This window comes from Martes martes (genome assembly GCF_963455335.1).
Source record: "Martes martes genome assembly, chromosome: 7".
NCBI classification, from domain to species: Eukaryota; Metazoa; Chordata; class Mammalia; order Carnivora; family Mustelidae; genus Martes; species Martes martes.
The window spans coordinates 35,008,175-35,025,568 of NC_137894.1; the positions used below are offsets into that span (position 1 = coordinate 35,008,175).

The 17,394-nt window shown below is 44.9% G+C and overlaps 1 protein-coding gene and 1 long non-coding RNA gene across 3 annotated transcripts in view; one reads left to right on the forward strand and one right to left on the reverse strand.

Moving 5' to 3' along the window:
- The window catches only part of LOC308345730, a 31,802-nt gene extending 20,523 nt beyond the window's left edge, over positions 1-11,279 (reverse strand). Inside the window, exon 1 of the long non-coding RNA XR_013967100.1 lies at positions 11,099-11,279. This is a non-coding gene — a long non-coding RNA (uncharacterized lncRNA). The remainder of the gene's footprint in view (positions 1-11,098) is intronic.
- The window catches only part of THSD4 (thrombospondin type 1 domain containing 4), a gene marked incomplete at its 5' end in the record, with an annotated part of 544,049 nt that overhangs the window by 332,606 nt on the left and 194,049 nt on the right, over positions 1-17,394 (forward strand). The window contains one exon of one of the 2 annotated variants that reach the window (XM_080808168.1): positions 11,284-11,355. The exons of the other annotated variant lie outside the window; for it this stretch is intronic. Coding sequence (XP_080664294.1) covers positions 11,284-11,355 — 72 coding nt within the window. Of the gene's footprint in view, positions 1-11,283; positions 11,356-17,394 lie in introns of those variants that run through there. 2 annotated transcript variants of the gene reach the window in all.

The window sequence follows — 17,394 nt, forward strand, 5'->3', positions numbered from 1 at the left end:
ATTCATGTATACCATTCACCCATTAAAAGTGTACAATGCCATATTTTAGTATATTCAGAGTTGTGTAACCATTGCCACAACCCAATTTTCAGAGATTTTCATCCCCCTAAAAAGAAATCTTGCACCAACTCGCTAGCCTTCCCCATTCCTCATCACATGTGTTGGACCTAGGAAACTACCAGTCTACTTTCTGTCCCTATAAATTTGCCCCTCCTGGACATTTCATTTACATGGATAATAAGTGGTCTTATGTAAGTGGTCTTTTGTGACTCCCTTCTTTCACTTAGCATAATACTTTCAAGGACCATCATTTCTCTTTATTGTCCAGTTACATTCCATTGTATGGGTGTACCACATTTTATTTATCCTCTTGTCCTGTGATGGGCATTTGAGTTGTTTCCACTTTGGGGCTATGATGAATATTGCTGCTATGATCATCCATGTTCAAGTTTTTGTGTGGGCCTCTGTATTCATTTCTCTTAGATACACACATTGGACCAACATCTCTGGGTATTACGCTAACTCTACATTCAATTCTATGTTGCTGATGCCCGGCTGTGGGCCACAGTGGCTGCACCATTTTACGTTATCACTGGTAGTGCGTGGGGGTTCCAAGTTCTGCATATTCTCACCAACATTTTTTATTACCTATATTTTTTACTAGGGGGTATGAAGCCGTTTTATTGTGGTTTTGTCATTTCCCTAAGGACTAATGATGTTGAGCATCTTTTCATGTGCTTATTGGCCATTTGTGTTATCTTCTTCTGGGAAATGTCTAGTCAAGTCCTTTGCCTACTTTTAATTGGATTATCTTTTTATTATTACATTGTAAGAATATTTTTTATATATTCTGGATAAAGTTCCTTATCAGATGTATTATTTGTGAATATTTTCTCCCACTTTGTGGATTGTCTTTTCATTTTCTTGGTGATATCACTAGCAGCACAGAAGTCTTCAGTTTTTAAAAAGATTTTATTTATTTGAGAAAGAGAGAGAGAGTATGAGCGGAGGAAGGGCAGGAGAGGGGGGAAGGGAGCTGCTCCCCTCAGCAGGGAGCCTGATGTGGGTCTTGATCCCAGGACTCTGGGATCTGACCTGAGCCGAAGGCAGACACTTAACCAATTGAACCACCTAACACCCAGAAGTCTTCGATTTTCATGAAGTCCTGTGTTTTTCCCTTTGACACTTGTGCTTTTGGTATCATAGCTAAGAAACCATCATGACCCAAGGTCATGAAGTTACTCTGGTATTTTCTTCTAAGGGTTTTATAGCTTTAGCTCCCACATTTGGGTCAGTAACCCAACACAGATTGATTTTCTTACAGCTCTGGACGTCAGAAGTCTGAAGTGAGTTTTACCAGGCTAAAATCAAAGTGTCGGCAAGGCTGCATTCCTTGTGGGGTCTGTAGGGCAGAATCCCTGCCTTCTTGCCTCTTCTATTTTCTAGAGGCTGCCCACCTCCTTTGGCTCACGACTCCCTTTCATCTTCAAGGCCAACAATGGCATGCTGAGTTCTCACATTGAATCACTCCCTCTTCCTCTTCAGTCTCACTCTTCCATATTTCAGGACCCCTGGGGTTACGTTGGGGCCCACCTGGATATCCTAAGATAAGCCCCCTCTTTCAAAATCATCTGATGAGCCACCTTAATTCCATCTGATCTCTTAACTTCCCTTTGCCATGTAATGTCCGATTTTCATTACCCGGCCTGCCACAACCTGTGATCTTTCTGAATTAATTTTTCTGTGTGGTGTGAGGTGAGGGTCCACCTTCAGTCTCTTGCACATGGATATCCAGTTATCCCAGCACCATTTGCTGAAAAGAATGTCCTTCCATATATGTGACCTATTTTTCTCTTAAAACAATATAGCATCAAGAGTTGCCCATAGCCACCAATATAGGACGTGATCATTTTAAATGACTGGATAAGATTTCACTTTTTGAAGATACCATAGTGTATTTACATTGCTTCCAGCCTTTCACTATTAAAATAGTCTTTATCTGATATATGGGTTTTTTAAATACATGAAACCCCTTTCCATTATCTGTGTTGTAAATTATCACTGAAGCCATTCACCTCTCTCCGCCGTCCTGGTCTTCTCCCTTTTCATCCGGCCCACAGCCTTCTCCTACCTGGTGTTCCAGTTTCCAGTCCTGCCTCTCTCCAGCCCTTCCTCCATTACAGAGTGGCCTTTCAAAATGCAAATCTAATCACATAAGGGCCACCTGTGTCCTTCAAATAGATTCTCAGTAGGAAAAGGACAAAACTCTTTGTCGCCGCCCCCTCTTGGCCTTGAGCCTAATGCAGTGGGGGGGGCCCACACTCGCTCACTCTCTCCATCCGTAAGCACCTGCTTCCTCAGAAAAGCCATTTGCTGCTAATGCAAGTGGTTTTATCATGGGTTTGATTTTCTTCAAAAAATAGAATAAGATTTTTTTTTTAAAGATTTTGTTTATTTACTTGACAGACAGATCACAAGTAGGCAGAGAGGCAGGCAGAGAGAGAAGGGAGGAAGCAGGCTCCCCGCTGAGCAGAGAGCCCGATGCTGGGCTCGATTGCAGGACGCTGGGATCATGACCTGAGCCGAAGGCAGCGGCTTTAACCCACTGAGCCACCCAGGCGCCCCGGAATAGGATTTTTTGAGACTTTTCCACCCTTTCCATTTTTCCCTTATGAGGCTAGGCGTCTACTCTAGCTCCTCAAACCTTTTTCGTCTTCAGCCCTTTCCATGTTGCCATTTCATATTTACTTTTGGCGTCTCATTAATGTTGGCTTCCTGCACCTACCAGTAAGGTCTGTGAGGACAGGCATGGACTCTGCTTTTGCTGATCATATCTTAGCCAATAAACAAAATACATTTCCTACGGTGTATTTGACTTTTAATTTTGCTTATGGTATTTTTAATGAATAGAATCATAAAATTTGTATAAATCCTTCCTTTTATGATTTCTGCCTTTGTTAGAGACTTGCTGAAAAGTCCTTCCAGCTCCAAGAATATAGAAATGTTGGCCTATTTTCTTAGATTGATTCATTCTTCTATTGTTTGCATTAAAATCCTGAATCTATGGTGGGTCTTAGGGAGGGCACGTATTGCATGGAGCACTGGGTGTGGTGCAAAAACAATGAATACTGTTACACTGAAAATAAAAAAAATAAAATAAATAAAATAAAATCCTGAATCTACCTGCCATTTATTTTTGGTATATGCTGTACAGCAGGAAAATAATTTTACTTATTTGCCAAGTGGTTAGCAGTATTCTGAACCATTGTCACCCTTTCCTTGCTGACTTGAAATGACTCCTTGGCTGCATATTAAATCCTTTCCATGTTCAGTTCTGGAAATAATCCGTCTTTCCGACCCTGCTAGTATTTGCCACCATTTTAACTATTACAGCTCTAGACTGAGTTTTAATATCTAATAGTCACATTTGCTAATAAAACATGTTTTTATAAAATAAAATTTTTAAGTTGTACAACTTGAATTAAGGGTTGCTAGAGAGAACCACGTCTTGGAGCAGGTCTCAAGCCTTCGTGGTACTCCATGGGGCTTGTTACAACACGAATCCATGGGCCCCCAGATGCCACTGATTCAGTAAGTATTTATGTTTTTGTTTTTTTTTAAGATTTTATTTATTTACTTGAGAGAGACAGAGAGAGCACAGGCAGAGGGAGAGGCAGAGGGCGAGGGAGAAGCAGACTCCCCACTGAGTGAGGAGCCTGACACGGCGCTGCATCTAAGGACCCTGAGATCATGATCTGAGCCAAAGGCAGACACTTCACCGTGAAATCTGAGCCACCCAGGCACCCCGGAATTTTCATTTCTGACAAGTTCCCTGGTGATGTCACTCCAGGGACCACGATGTGAGAACCTTTGCCATGGAATGAAGGCGTAAAATACAGACTGTGGTCAACCTGAGAATGGCCTGATGGCTTCTCTGAGTCAGCTCCCCAGCGTGCTGGCAGACGTCAGGTGAGCCTGCCCTGAGTGCTCCGGGCGCGCACCTCCCTGACAGAGTCTGTGGAGGGCTTGGCACACTTCAAAGGCAACCCAGGGAACACAGCCCCCCCTTTCAGCCACCCCGAGAGGTGCTCAGCCTGTGTGCACTGCTGCCCTGTTTGGTGACAGGTGTCCATGCCACCAGGCTGTGGCCCTTTCTGGCAGACACCAGAGAAAGGGAAGGATGCGTGACTCCCTTTGCTTTCGGCTCTTGTGACTCTCCTTGTGTTCAAGGGCAGTGGGACCAAGAACCTTTCTTTCCCTTGCTCATTTCCCGCTCCCTTGGCTATGTAATGGCTCCTGGGTCCACACAAAGGGAGAGCTAATTACTAACACCTGCTTCTGCTCCCAGACCCATAGGCAAGTTCGTGAGAGAGGCTTTTCCGACCCATTCCGCACAATATAAGCAAATTTAAGGAAATAAACATCATTTTAACAGCTTAACCATACAGTATATGCCTCTGTGGGGAGGGCTGCCTCTCACTTCCTCCTTCATAAAAGGACAGACAGTTTTTATGGGAAATAAAATAGCCTGAGAGGTGCTGTCAGCTCTGGGTTTATTCTTTGTTTGCCATGATTAAGGCAGAAGCGTGTGATTACATTTTCCATGAAATGTGTGGCTTTAGGAAAACCTTTGTTTCCCAGTTTTCTGACATACCCATGTCCTCCGCTCACTCATATTCTCCCTACCTAGGTCACCCAAAAGTTGGGTTGGAAATTGTTCCCGTGAGGGCTGTACCTTCTGAGAACTTCTCCTTCTCATTTTCCCCTTCGTGGTTTCTAAGTCACACCGTCAGAAGACCGCCCGTCACAAGCTACGACAGTTTCCAACTGGACCGTCCCCTGCGTCCGTTCTCTAGTCAGCAGACACTGAAAAGGCTGGCCATGTGCAGAGTCTTGGCAACACAAAAAGACACATCTCCTGTCATCAAGGCCTTGTTCTCGGTTGAGGAAGGCCGATATGTTAGGTAACAATGAACAGTACAGTGGGACAAATATAGTGTTGAAGGTCGTCAGGGGATGCCCGAGTACACAGGCCAGGGGCACTGCCCTGAGCTTGGCAGGGAGCCTAGCAAGTCACAACTCTCAGAAAAGGTGACATGTGAGCAGATCACTGAGGGGGGCGGGTGGGAGGGTTTGTGCATTTATTTATTTATATCATTAACTGTCATTATTACTGTTAATTCACTTTTATTTATTTTTGGAATAGGAGGTGATTCACATGTTTGACAATTCAGTGAGTCTGAAAAGGCTATTCTGTTGGATAGAAGGGCTATCCAACAGAAGATAAGATGTGATTTAAAATCTTCCTAATAGGAGCACCTGGGTGGCTCAGTGGGTTAAGCCTCTGCCTTTGGCTCAGGTCATGATCCCAGAGTCCCGGTGTTGAGCCCGGCATCAGGCTCCCTGCTCAGCAGAGAACTTCCTTCTCCCTTGGCCCCTTACCCTGCTAGTGCTCACTCTCTCTCTCAGATGAATAAGTAAAATCTTTAAAAAATAAAAAAGGAAAATCTTCCTAGTAGCCACATTTTTAGAAGTAAAACAAGGAAAATTAATTTTAACCCTATATTTTATTTAACCCTATATATATGTATATGTATACATATATATGATTATCATTTCATCATCTAATCAGCATAAAAACTATTAGTGAGATGCTTTGCATTCTTTTTTTTTTCTTGTACCAAGTCTTTGAACAGGTACAAAGTGTACCTTACATATAATGCATCACAATGTGGAACAACCTCATTTCAAAGGCTCAGTGTCCACAGGTGACCAAGTGACTATATAATAATCAGTTGCCCTCCCATTTCTGCCCTGAAGCTGCTGACTTCGTGGAGGCAGCCCATTTTTGCCAGTCTCTAGGGTGTTCTTCCACGGGTAGATGATAAGTGTAGGAGTAATCGTGACATGAGTGTGCAAATAGTGGGCAATAATTGTTCATCCTACTTTTCTCACTGAATAACAGATCTTGGAGATGTTTCATATCATTACATGGAAGCAAGCTCATTTTTTGTTCTTTTTCTCATTTATTTATTTTATATGCTACGGAGTATCCCACATTATGCATGTCACAAATTACTTGTTTCGTCTTTCCTGCTGAACATTTAGGGGGTCTCCAGTATTTGGTGCTTATAAACAATGCGAGCTGAGTTTTCAAAGAGGCAGAGAGTGATGGAGCTAACCCAATGAGGATGAGGAAGGACGTTCTAGAGGAGGGGACCAGCATAAGGCAGGAAGGCCCAGAGCACAAGGACACGTGGCATTTGAGGATAACTTCTTGTATGTCAGGATGTCTGGAGAGTGGAGTGTGTGAACAGAAGAGAGGGGGAGGAGGCTGGAAGGGCAGGAAGAGACCAGATTACAAACAGCCTCCAAGTGTCATATTAAGGAGCTTGGTCTTCTTCCTCGAGCCATCAAAATATTTTAAGAAGCAGGAAAGAATAAGTAAGTGATTGAGTTAATAAAGGTGGGAGAAGGAACAAATCTTCCCTCCTGATGAATTCTGATTAATAGATGTGTAGAAAGCATGTGGGAAGCAGAAAATCACCATTTAAAACAGTACAATAATAATTGCTACAGGCAGGAGCTACTGATGAATATTTAAATTGGTGGGCAACACTTTGAGAAATGGGATATTTGTATAGCCTCAAAGTATACCTCTCAAAATGTGTATTAATTATTTTGATGGTTTTAACATCTGTCCAAACGTGCTTTGATACCCCCCTCCAGGAAGTGGGGCTTAATTCCACTGGACTTACTGACTCACTCCTAATGAATAGGGTATAGAAAAGGAAAAATAATAACTACAGTGAGCAAACTTGGCAGACATCGCCTTAACCAAGCGATCAAGGTTAACGTCACCAGAATACCATGTTCACAGAGGGTACCCCTGATAATGTGATGGGAAGGATACTTCACTTCTACGGTATTCTTCTCTACGGTATTCTTTATTCACAAAACCCGTAACTTTAGTCTAATCATGACAAAACACTAGGTAAAAATCAAACTGAAGGACATTGCATAGAATTCCTGACCAGGACTCTTCAGAAGTGTCAAGGTCATGAGAAACAAAGGGAGGAAAACTGTCACCTATCAGAAGAGGTTAAGGAGACTTATCTATTATTCAGTGCAGCATGGGGTCCTGGACTGGGTCCTGGAACAGAAAAAGGACATTTAGGGGAAAACTGGGAAAATGGGAATAAAGTCCTTATGTTAGTTAATTTGGGGCCAGTGTTAATGTCCTAGTCTGCACAAAGGTGCAGATCATCGCTGTCTAAGACGTTAACGTTACAAGGAGTTGGGGGAAGATATACCATGACTCTGTGCCATCTTTGCAACTACTCTATAAATTTAAAATTATTTAAAAATAAAAAGTTAAACAAAAAAGAATCAGAGGAGTGACTTGATAAGATCCACATTTTAGAAGAATGCCAGTGGTTGTAGTGGGGAAGAAGGCTTAGAAGGGGAAAGACCAGAGCAAGAGCTTACAAGGTCAGGCTCTATAGAAAGTCAACAACAGATGGTAGAGGCCTGGATGGGAGCAGGGCAGGAGTCTGAGGCCATGGGAAGGATGCAGAGATCTCTAGAAGAAGACTCAATCAGACTAGGTGATGGTTTAGACAAGCAAGTGAGGCAGTAGGGGGGCTCAAGATAACACCCAGTTTTCAACCTCTGCGAATGAGATGGGTAATGATGTCATTCACTGAGATGGAGATACCAGGAAGAACACAGGTCAGGGAAGCAATTCAGTCTTGGATCTGTTGAGTTCGGGGTACATTTGAGAGATCCAAGTATGCGTTAGGGAACTGGATACAGCGGCTGGCGGGTCAGTGGGGGAGAGCTGGCTGTAGACCGCTGTGCATATAAAGAGTGGTCAGGACCAGTGAGAGGGTGACATGACCCAGGGAGAGGGGATAGAGAAGAGAGGGTGTAGAACACAACCATTTAAGGGATAGACACAGGCAGTAGCAAGGGGACTGGAGCGTGTCCAGAGAAAGTGGTGACAGTGCAATGTAGTCGTTGAGAGCCAGGTCCTAGAAGCAGGCTGCCAGGGCCAGAATTCTGGCTCTGCCACCAACCTGTTGTGTGACACAGAACAAGCTATTTAATCTAATAAGGCTGTTGTTGGGGTTATGTGACACACTCTCTGGACATTTCCTAGAATAATGCTGGGCTCTTGGTGTTCAAAGAATGTTGGCTCTTCAGAGGCAAAGGAAAATAGGAGCTTGGTGGTCTGGAAGCTAAGGGAAGAGAGTGGTTCCGAAGGGAGTGCATGAACTTCATAGCCTTGAAGATGGCTGTTATAAAAAAAAAAGTGGAAAACAAAAACATTAGAGAGGATATGGAGAAATTGAAACCTTCATGCATTGCCAGTGGAAATATAACCTGATAATGGCTACTGTGGGAAATGGTTGGGTGTTCCTCAAAAAGTCAAATGTAGAATTATCATATGATACAGCAACTCCCCTCCTTGGTATATGCCCCAAAGAACGGAAGGCAGGGACTCAACCAGGGACTTGCACACTCATGTTCGGAGCAACATCTTTCACAAGAGCCAGAAGATGGAAACACCCCATGTGTCCATCAACAAACGAATGGATAAACAAAATGTGGTATAGACCTACGACGGAATATTACTCAACCTTAAAAAGAATGAAGCACTGATACATGCTACCACATAGATGAACCTTGAAAATGTCACGCTAAGTGGAATAAGTCAGACATAAAGGGACAGCTATTGTATGATTACTATTCGATGAGGAACCTAGAGAAGGTAAATTCATAGAGAGAGAAAGTCACATAGAGTTCACCTTGCGGGGAGGGAGACTCAGCGAGTTCTTGCTTAATAGATGCAGAGTTTCTGCTTGAGACCACGAAAAAGTTCTAGAAGTGGGGGATGGTGATGCGTTGCACAACACCGTGAATGGACTGAATGCCCCTGAATTGTACACGTAAAAATGGTGAAAGTGGTAACATTTTAGGGTGTGCATGTTTTACCGTAACATTGAAAAATTGAGGACGTGGTTAATGCTGCAAAGAGGTCAAATAAAGTAAGCCCTACGAATTAGCCTCTGCATTTTATGACACAGGGGTCATCGGAGACATTTCCAGAGCCCTTGTTGTAGAGCAGAGGTCAAAAGTCAGACTGCAGTGGGTTGAGGGACAATTGGGAAGTTGTCCACACCAGGGGCTGGCAGACTAGGGCCAAATCTGGCCTGCTGCCTCTTTCCATAAACAAAGTTTTTTTTGGAACACAGCGCCACCCTTTAGTGTATGTTTTGTCTCTGGCCACTTGTGTTGAACCACGACAGGATTGAATAGTTGCCACAGAAACCATACGCTCTGCAAGGCCCAAAATATTTACTTTCGGACCCTTTACAGAAGGTTTCCCAAACCCTGGACCAGATAAGAGCCCCTGGTCTTTCCAGGACCTTGATTTTCTTAGACAATGTCTGCATCTCTGGTGGGGCGTGGGGGTGGGGGTGGGTTGTTGAATGCATGACTGTGTGTTTCCAGCCAGCTAGCCTGGCAGACCCAAGCCTAACCAGTAATAATAATAATAATAATAATAATAATAATAATAATAATGAACAGGAAGGAGGTGGAAGAGGAGGATGGGGAAGAGAAGAATCTCTGTCCTTCCTTTCTCTCACTGGAGACAGTATCTCCAACGTAGTTGCTGTCTCTTCTAGCCTTGGAAAAAGGGATTCTATGTCCCCTCACCCAACACTCCCCCTGTAAAAACCAATCCACTAGTAAACTGTAATGTGACTGGTGATAATAGACATTTTGAGATGGTTCCAAATGGCAGTTGGTTTAAAGTTTCCCGATTAAGGCAAGAAAAATGCCCACAGCCGGGTGCTTTTCAAGTATTGATTAATTTCCTTCCTGGGACAGAGTGTCGATATTAATTTCAGATCAGAGAGAAAGCTGGTATCTTCAGCACTTACTGTGTGTCTGGAACTATGCCAAGTTTTGTGTCTTGGTGACCTCCTCGATGGTCATCGAAACCATCAGATGGCCTTTCCCTGTTTCACAGGTGGGGCAACCAGGGCCCACTGGAGTTAAATACTCTCCTGCAAACCCACAGGGAGTTAGTGGTAGACCTGGGCTTTGAACTGACATCTCCCTGGGTCCAGGGCCCGGGCCATTCCACTGCGTCATGCAGGTGTCCTCTCCTTGGCCTCAGAATGCTTTCTTGAGCCCATCCTAAGCAGAATCTAATACTTGGTGGATTCTCCACCTATTTTAGACAATGGGCTCTGCTATTTCATAATAAGAGGTGGCCACTTAGGGTGTATCTCAATTGGACTGTAGGCTTCGGCTGGACCCACTCTCCGGCGAGCTCCCATGTTCCCTGTGTCCTCAAGCCCCACGTTGGTGGTCAACTAATTCTACCCAGAAATATTTCTTGAAAATCATCCTGCTTTTCAGTGCACTGTGCCTGCGCCGTCTAGCTCTTGGGCTTCCCTTGCTTCCAGCTTATCCTTTATTTTTACATCATCTGCAAGAATTTGTCAAGCTCTTGGTTAGGCACAGTGACCCAGGGAGGCAGCAAGTTGGGGACAGAGTGGCTTCTTCGGTCCCCATCCATTCATGCCCTCGTGGCTGGTGCATAAACACACAGCATCCTTGAGACTTCTTTCTCCTTCGTGGCTGCCCTTGGTAAGGCAGCCTTTGACTGCCCAGATTGCTACAGCCTTCAAGTCAGAACTGAAAGGGAACACAGAGGTCATCTACCCGGCCCTTGACCATACCAGCGAGAAAACCAACTGAGGCCCAGAATGGGTTGGCAGTGTACCTAGGCGGACGGCTTGTCGGTGCAGATCCTGGACTAGGAAGGCGCGGGGTCTCCCTGCTCCCAGCCCGGAGCTCATCCTGCTGCAATTCACTACTCCTGATGAAGCAGGGCTTTTCCCCCGGCACGCGGAGCGCTTACCTTGGATCCCTTCGCATGAATGAGACCAGATGCAGAACTCCACATTGATTTCTGTCCCTCCCCTTTCTGCTTTCTGTTCGAGGCAGCCCCCCAGCTCCCAGCTGGCTCCTGTCCCCTCCCCCAGCCGGGAGAAGTTATTACATGAAGAGATCAGCTTACCAGTTTTCTTCAGAGCAGAGGCTGAGCTCGGAGCTCCGGGTAGTACAGTGAGGGAGAGCAGAGGGAAGCAGCGCGGTGCCTAGCGGAACTCCAGGGCTGGAATCCCGAGACACAAGTGCATCTGCTAGCTGTTAGCACTTGGCAGACGGAGTTCTCCTCTAGGGTAGTTCTAACTTTGGGTAATAATGTTTGTCAGCTACCTGATATTAACATTGCTCCACGTTCAAACAGCAGTGTTAGCAAGACCTGGGGGAGAGGTAAGCCAAATAAAATATCTTGTCAGAAGTTGTATTTTTGTCAGCACTATATTTCCTTTTCTATCTACCAAGAGGGATCAGGAAACGGGGTTTTTATGGTGTGCAAAGAGTAATGCTTTATATTGCATTTTCAGGCTTGCTTTGCCTTTTCTTACAGAAAGACTTTTCTTCTTGAAGAATCCCGTCATTTCTAAAATCTCATTCTGAGGTTGTCTAAACAGTTGCCACCCTGGGCGGTTGGCGTGGCCTTGGTGACAGATGCCTGGAGCGTGCACATTTCTCTTTCTGCCGCTGCAGGAAAAAAAAAATGTGCATGTCAGATTCCGAAAGGGACTGTTACCTTTTGAGAATTTTTCTCCGGTGTTGGAGAGAGGATATGCATGCTAGAGGAAATGCTTTTCTTTACTGCTTTTGCATCACATTTTCCTCTTTTTGCTTTGATGTGCCTGGAAAAAAAAATCTGTGTTTAACTTTGGATCATAGGTTTGCAGTGGGCTAGTGATACATGACAGGGCTAGAATATGCCCAGAGCTACTACGGCAAGGAGGCGAGGATGATTTATTCTTATGGGTTTAGCTCATGTTTGCTGGATACATTTCTGAACATCATAGATGCTCTGGCAGCCAGGTCTTGATGCAGCAAAGAGATTGGAAGGGGGGACCATGTGGCCTGGAGTGGGAAGCACGTAGGGGTATCCGCCCGCACCTGCAAATAAGGCTGCAACCATTTGCCTCATTTGCTCCTTTTACTCTTTATTCTGATGAAAGATCTCAAAGACTGATGTGCGAGCAATGAATGGAAGGGCAGTCTCTTTCCGGAATCCATCTTCCTCTCGAAAAGCCAAGTGAAAAGTCTATCTCCTAAAAAGGCCAGGGGCCACATCACAGCTTTGCCTTTTGTTAGCACTGTCAGGATGGAGCCGGCAAGAAAAAGCAGCATGTAATGACTTTTCCCTCTTCTGTGAGTGGAAGCAAGAGCGCTCCCAAAGCCAGGCTGCAGGGCTCGCCGTGCGTTCAAAATAGACATGTGGCTCAGAGGCGTGCAGCAACGGGTCATTTGTTTCAGGCTTTTAGCCTATTAGTTACCCGTGTCCTCTGCTCTGCAGATACTCTGTGGGCCTGGGCTGAAGGGGGGTGGGGTGGGGCGGGGGTCGGTGGAGGGCTTGAATGGGAGCTGGAGGAACTGAATGGGTTTGCGATGCTGGAAAGCTGAAAGCAGACCATTGCCCTCTAGTTGTAGCCGGGGTTTGCAACTTCCTTGTCGATTTTTTACTGTGCAGAGTAAATGACAAATGGGCCGGCCTAACTCAGCCTGGAGCACTTAAGCATGTGAGAGGAGAGCTCATATGGAAAATATTTCTATCACCGCTGCCTGCGCATATGGTATGGGGAGACCCCCGTGCAGAGCAAATCAGAGCGCCCCAGCAGCCCCTCAGTGGCGTGCCAATTACTCTTATTAACAGCAAGGCTAAGGGCAGGCTGCAGTTACCTGCACACAGCTGGCTCCTGGGGAAGGCCACTCTGGAATGCGTGTGCCTCAAGCCTGTGTCACATGCAGAGAGGCGGGCGGGCGGCCCTGTTTCTCTTTACAGTCAGCAAAGCAGGCGAAAAATGAAAGGGGATTCCACTGGCTCACCCAACTTGGGAGAGGAAGGCACAACTTCTGTCTTTGGCGTTCAAGTGCAAGGGCTTAATAGCCAGAAAACCCAATCAGAGGTGACGCAATGCCTGCCCTCCTGCCCCTTTGTTCTGCTCTGCCACACTAAACACAGACACTCATGTGCCTGGTCCTCGTTTCTGTGTTCCTGCTTTGGAGCCCACGTGCGTGTGTGCGCACGCCCGTGCACGTGTCACTTACAGAGCCTAGGCTCCGTTAACTACCGTGCTCCTAGGAAACTGTACAATTAGGATTCTTTTCCCTTGCTGGGAATGAAGTGATGAGGAAGGAACATGAGTATGCCAGTAGCTCCCCTTCCCTGCTTAAAAAGAACGTCGTTTATATAGAGCTTTGAAGAATGTGGCACGTATTTATAAGAACCTCTGTTTTTATAGCCCTGTTACTTACAAGACTCACCCATAAACATGTGGCGTCGTCCCCAAGTCACCAAGATTTTCTTTTTCGCTGCCAGCCGGTTTTCTTGCAGGTTTTAATTATCTTCCCTTTGGATGTTCATAAAAACACACGGGGGGAAAAGGAAAAAGGGAAGAGAGGGCTGTACACCTTGTGTTGCTTAGCTGCCAGGGGCTCAGTGTGGGGCTGGAAGCCAGGCAGCAAACTCTGGGTAGAAGCTCCGAGTCCGTTTTCTAGGGTGTGAAGTCCTTGCAGATAGGCAGGGGTGGGCAGGTGGTGGGAGGAGGGGGTGTTATTCCAAGCAAGCCTTGTTTGGCGTCCTGTTGCTGGCACCGTTGGCCCCAGTAACTGTGAACCAAGGGCAAACAACCTGGTGTGGTGTGGGCGCGTGGGTTTGAAAACAAACACAGGGAAGGACTGTTCCTTCCTTGATTTTCCGGTTGCAGGAGCATTTGGTTCTCATGACCTGGTAAGAACACTGAGGTCACTAGAAAGCCTTTGGCCTTGTCAACATTAGGAGAGCAGCAGTGTTAACTTGTAGAGATTGTACACATCCCCCCCGAAGAATGTAAAGGTAGGCTGGGCTTCTAGTGCATTCGCCAGTGTGCGAAACACGCCAGGATCCAGTTTGTTTGCTGGATGCTGCCGGAGGGTGTGTGGGAGTGGAAGTGTGCATTTTTCTTTCCTGAATTCGGACTTATATCCTCAGAGAAGACCAATGAGACACTGTTATGTGTGAGGAGGGGGAGGGAGAGGCCACTTGGAAATCAAAACAGTAAAAGTGGGTGAAAAAGATGTTTATGTTCATTTTGATGAAGCAATTTGGCAAACCTATCAAAATTCAAAATTAAAATTAAAAATCAACGTAAAGGGTACAGATTGTGGTCCCAATCTTGTGAGTGTCTAAAAAAGCACCGAACTGTACCTTTTTAAAAAGCAAATTTTGTGGTTATGTGAATAATATCTCCATTTTTGTTGAGAAAAGCACCAGGTGTCATAGGAAAGTGTGGACTCGCTGTCTCGTACACGAGAAACTAACACGGCACTGTTAACTGACTGGAATATAAGTAAAAACTTTCTTAAAAGATCAATTTTTTTGACATTAAAAGTGAAGAAGAAATAGCTCTTTGACCCAACTTCTCCATTTCTAATACTTTATTGTATAAACCTACTCCAAATGTGCAACATGCCCTCTGAACCATTTTTCAGAATTAGGTTGTTGCAAAAACCCAAATGTCCCTTGATCAGGGGCACTAGGCAGGTGTTCAAAAAGAATGACATAGTTCTGCACATATGGGTAGGAAATGACCACCGGGATATGTTGTGAAGTGAGAAGAGCAAATTGCAGCACGGCATGTATAAAATGCTACTCCTTTTTTTTTTTTTAAGATTTTATTTATTTATTTGACAGATCACAAGTAGGCAGAGAGGTGGGCAGAGAGAGAGAGGAGGAAGCAGCCTCCCCGCTGAGCAGAGAGCCTGATGCAGGGCTCGATCCCAGGACCCTGGGATCACGACCTGAGCTGAAGGCAGAGGCTTTAACCCACTGAGCCACCCAGGCACCCCATATAAAATGCTACTCTTTGTGTAAAATGGATGAACATATTTGTCATCCCCTCTCTGGGAGGATATATAGGAAAGAGGAGGAGACGGGGTGGCTGGGGGTGGAGGGCACCTGAGAGATTTCCATTGCACCATGCACCTGTGCACCTTTCGATTGTGTACAGTAAGCATGTACTTAGATGTTAAAAAAATAATAATAAAATACGTGATCTAATAAAAAATCACTTAGGGCATATAATCTGTATATGTAATCCGTCTGTGTTTTATGTTTACAAGGAGGGCAGTAACAGTAGCTGCTTTAAGAGGTGGTTGGAAGGATGGAAAGTGATGGTGTGTGTAGAGCCTGTTAGCTTGTGTCTTAGGCAGAGTGAAACTTACTAGAAATTACTGTGGTTACTGTTGCACCTGCTGCCTGGATGTGCGAGCTAGGCGCTCAGGAAGGGAAGGTAAAAGAGAGAAAGTCTTTTGTCTTTGATGAGCTTCCACTCGAAAAAGGGCACCGAGTGCAAACAGTTAATGATCATGCAATACAGAATTCTCTTTAATTGCGAGAGCAGAGGCAGAGGGGCAAAGAAGCAATGAAATCCGCCTGTGGTGTGAACAGAAACTCCACAAACAACTTCATATTTGAACTGAGACTTGAAGGTCTGTGTGTCCGGGGTCTTCAAGACAATCCCCAGGTTCAGTGATGCTCCGCGTGTAATTGCACTCCCAGCTGTGATTTGTTATAGCAAAAGGCTACAGAGCAAGGTGCCTGGGTGAAGTCTGAGGGGAACCAAGCGCAGCATTCCACAGGTCCTCTCCCAGTGAAGTCATGCAGGGCACACTTGATTCCCCTAGCGATGAGTTGTGACAACACGTGTGAAATGTTATCAACCTGGGATGCTTGTCAGAGACTCAGTGCCTATAGTTTTTATGGGGGGCTGGCCACATAGGCACCCTCTGCCTGTCGTGTACCAGCAGTACAGATTTCCAGAAAGTAAGCAGGGTGTTCAGCATGAACCTATTGTTAGTACAGCATAGGCATAGTGAGCCACTTTTACCAGCCCTGGGAATGTGGGGGCCCTCCCCAAATCCATTCCCAGACGCCAGTCAGTGGCCAACCTCGTTAGCAGGTCTTTTTAAAGGCGAGCACTCAGGTCTGCTGTGTTAACTCTTTTCTTCACAGATGGGTAGGCATTTTAAGTGGAAAAAGAGGGAGGGAGGACATTCCAGGCAGAGGGAAAACATCTACAGAGCCCCAGAAATAAGAAAGAACATGACATGTTCTGGAAACAATGCTTGGTTCAGATTACAGAGGCATACGTTGGGAGGGGATGTGGCAGGAGAAGGTTTGTCCCTGGATCCCTAGGGTTGGAATTTTTTCTCTGTGCTTTTGAAAGTTGCAGAAATTACATATCTGCAGTCTTAAGATTAATTTTATCATTTATGACATGCCATTTAGGTTACTACTGTGGGACATTTTCATGGTTGGACGTTATTGAAATAGCTGTTTAAGGATTAAAATAAATTAATCAATGGAGAGTTGCTTTGTAAGCAGTGGTAGCCTTAAGCTAGACCTGATTTTAGTCTATTCAGTTTAGTTTGTTTGTTTGTTTGTTTTTTACTAATAGATTTTAGTCTGTTTAGTTTATTTGTGGCAAATTCAAATGAAGGATGCATGCAGTGACCCTAATGACTGATGTCTGTGCACAGCGCTCAATGGCTCAACCTTTCTTTTGCTTTCTGATGTCTAGAATGAAAAACCAACTATGTGGAACTAACTCGATCATGCAAGACCTGAGTTTGAGTCTGGGTCTACCATGTCCAGCCATATGACTTTCGACATTTTGAATTGTTTTTCTCCTAAATTAAGAAAGCTATTGTTGTTATAGAAACAAATTCAAGAAATGGAAAGAATGAAAAGTTATAGGCTCCTCTTCCCCCCCACTCCCTTCCCAATCCTTCTTCCCTCCCTGGATGAAACCATCATTAAAAATTTGGCATTTGTTCTCCTGGAACTATTCCTAAACATTTTAAAGCACAAAGGTGTATGCAAACGTGCTTGTGTGTCTACACACGCATGTGTGTCTGTGTCTACATATGCATGTGTGTATATGACCACATGCGCATTTGTATATATGCCTACACACGTGTGTGTGCCCACACACATGGAGTATATGCCTACATATGCATATGAGTATGTGCCTACATGCACATGTGTATATATGCCTACACACATGTGTATATATGTGTACACATATGCCTACATATGCATGAGTCTGTGCCCACACACATGTGTGTATGCCTGCACATGCATGTATATCTATGACTACACACATACATGTGTATATGCCTATGTATGCATGGGAGAATATGCCTACATGTCTATGCCTCTATGCGTGTATAGGCCTACAACTTGCAAAT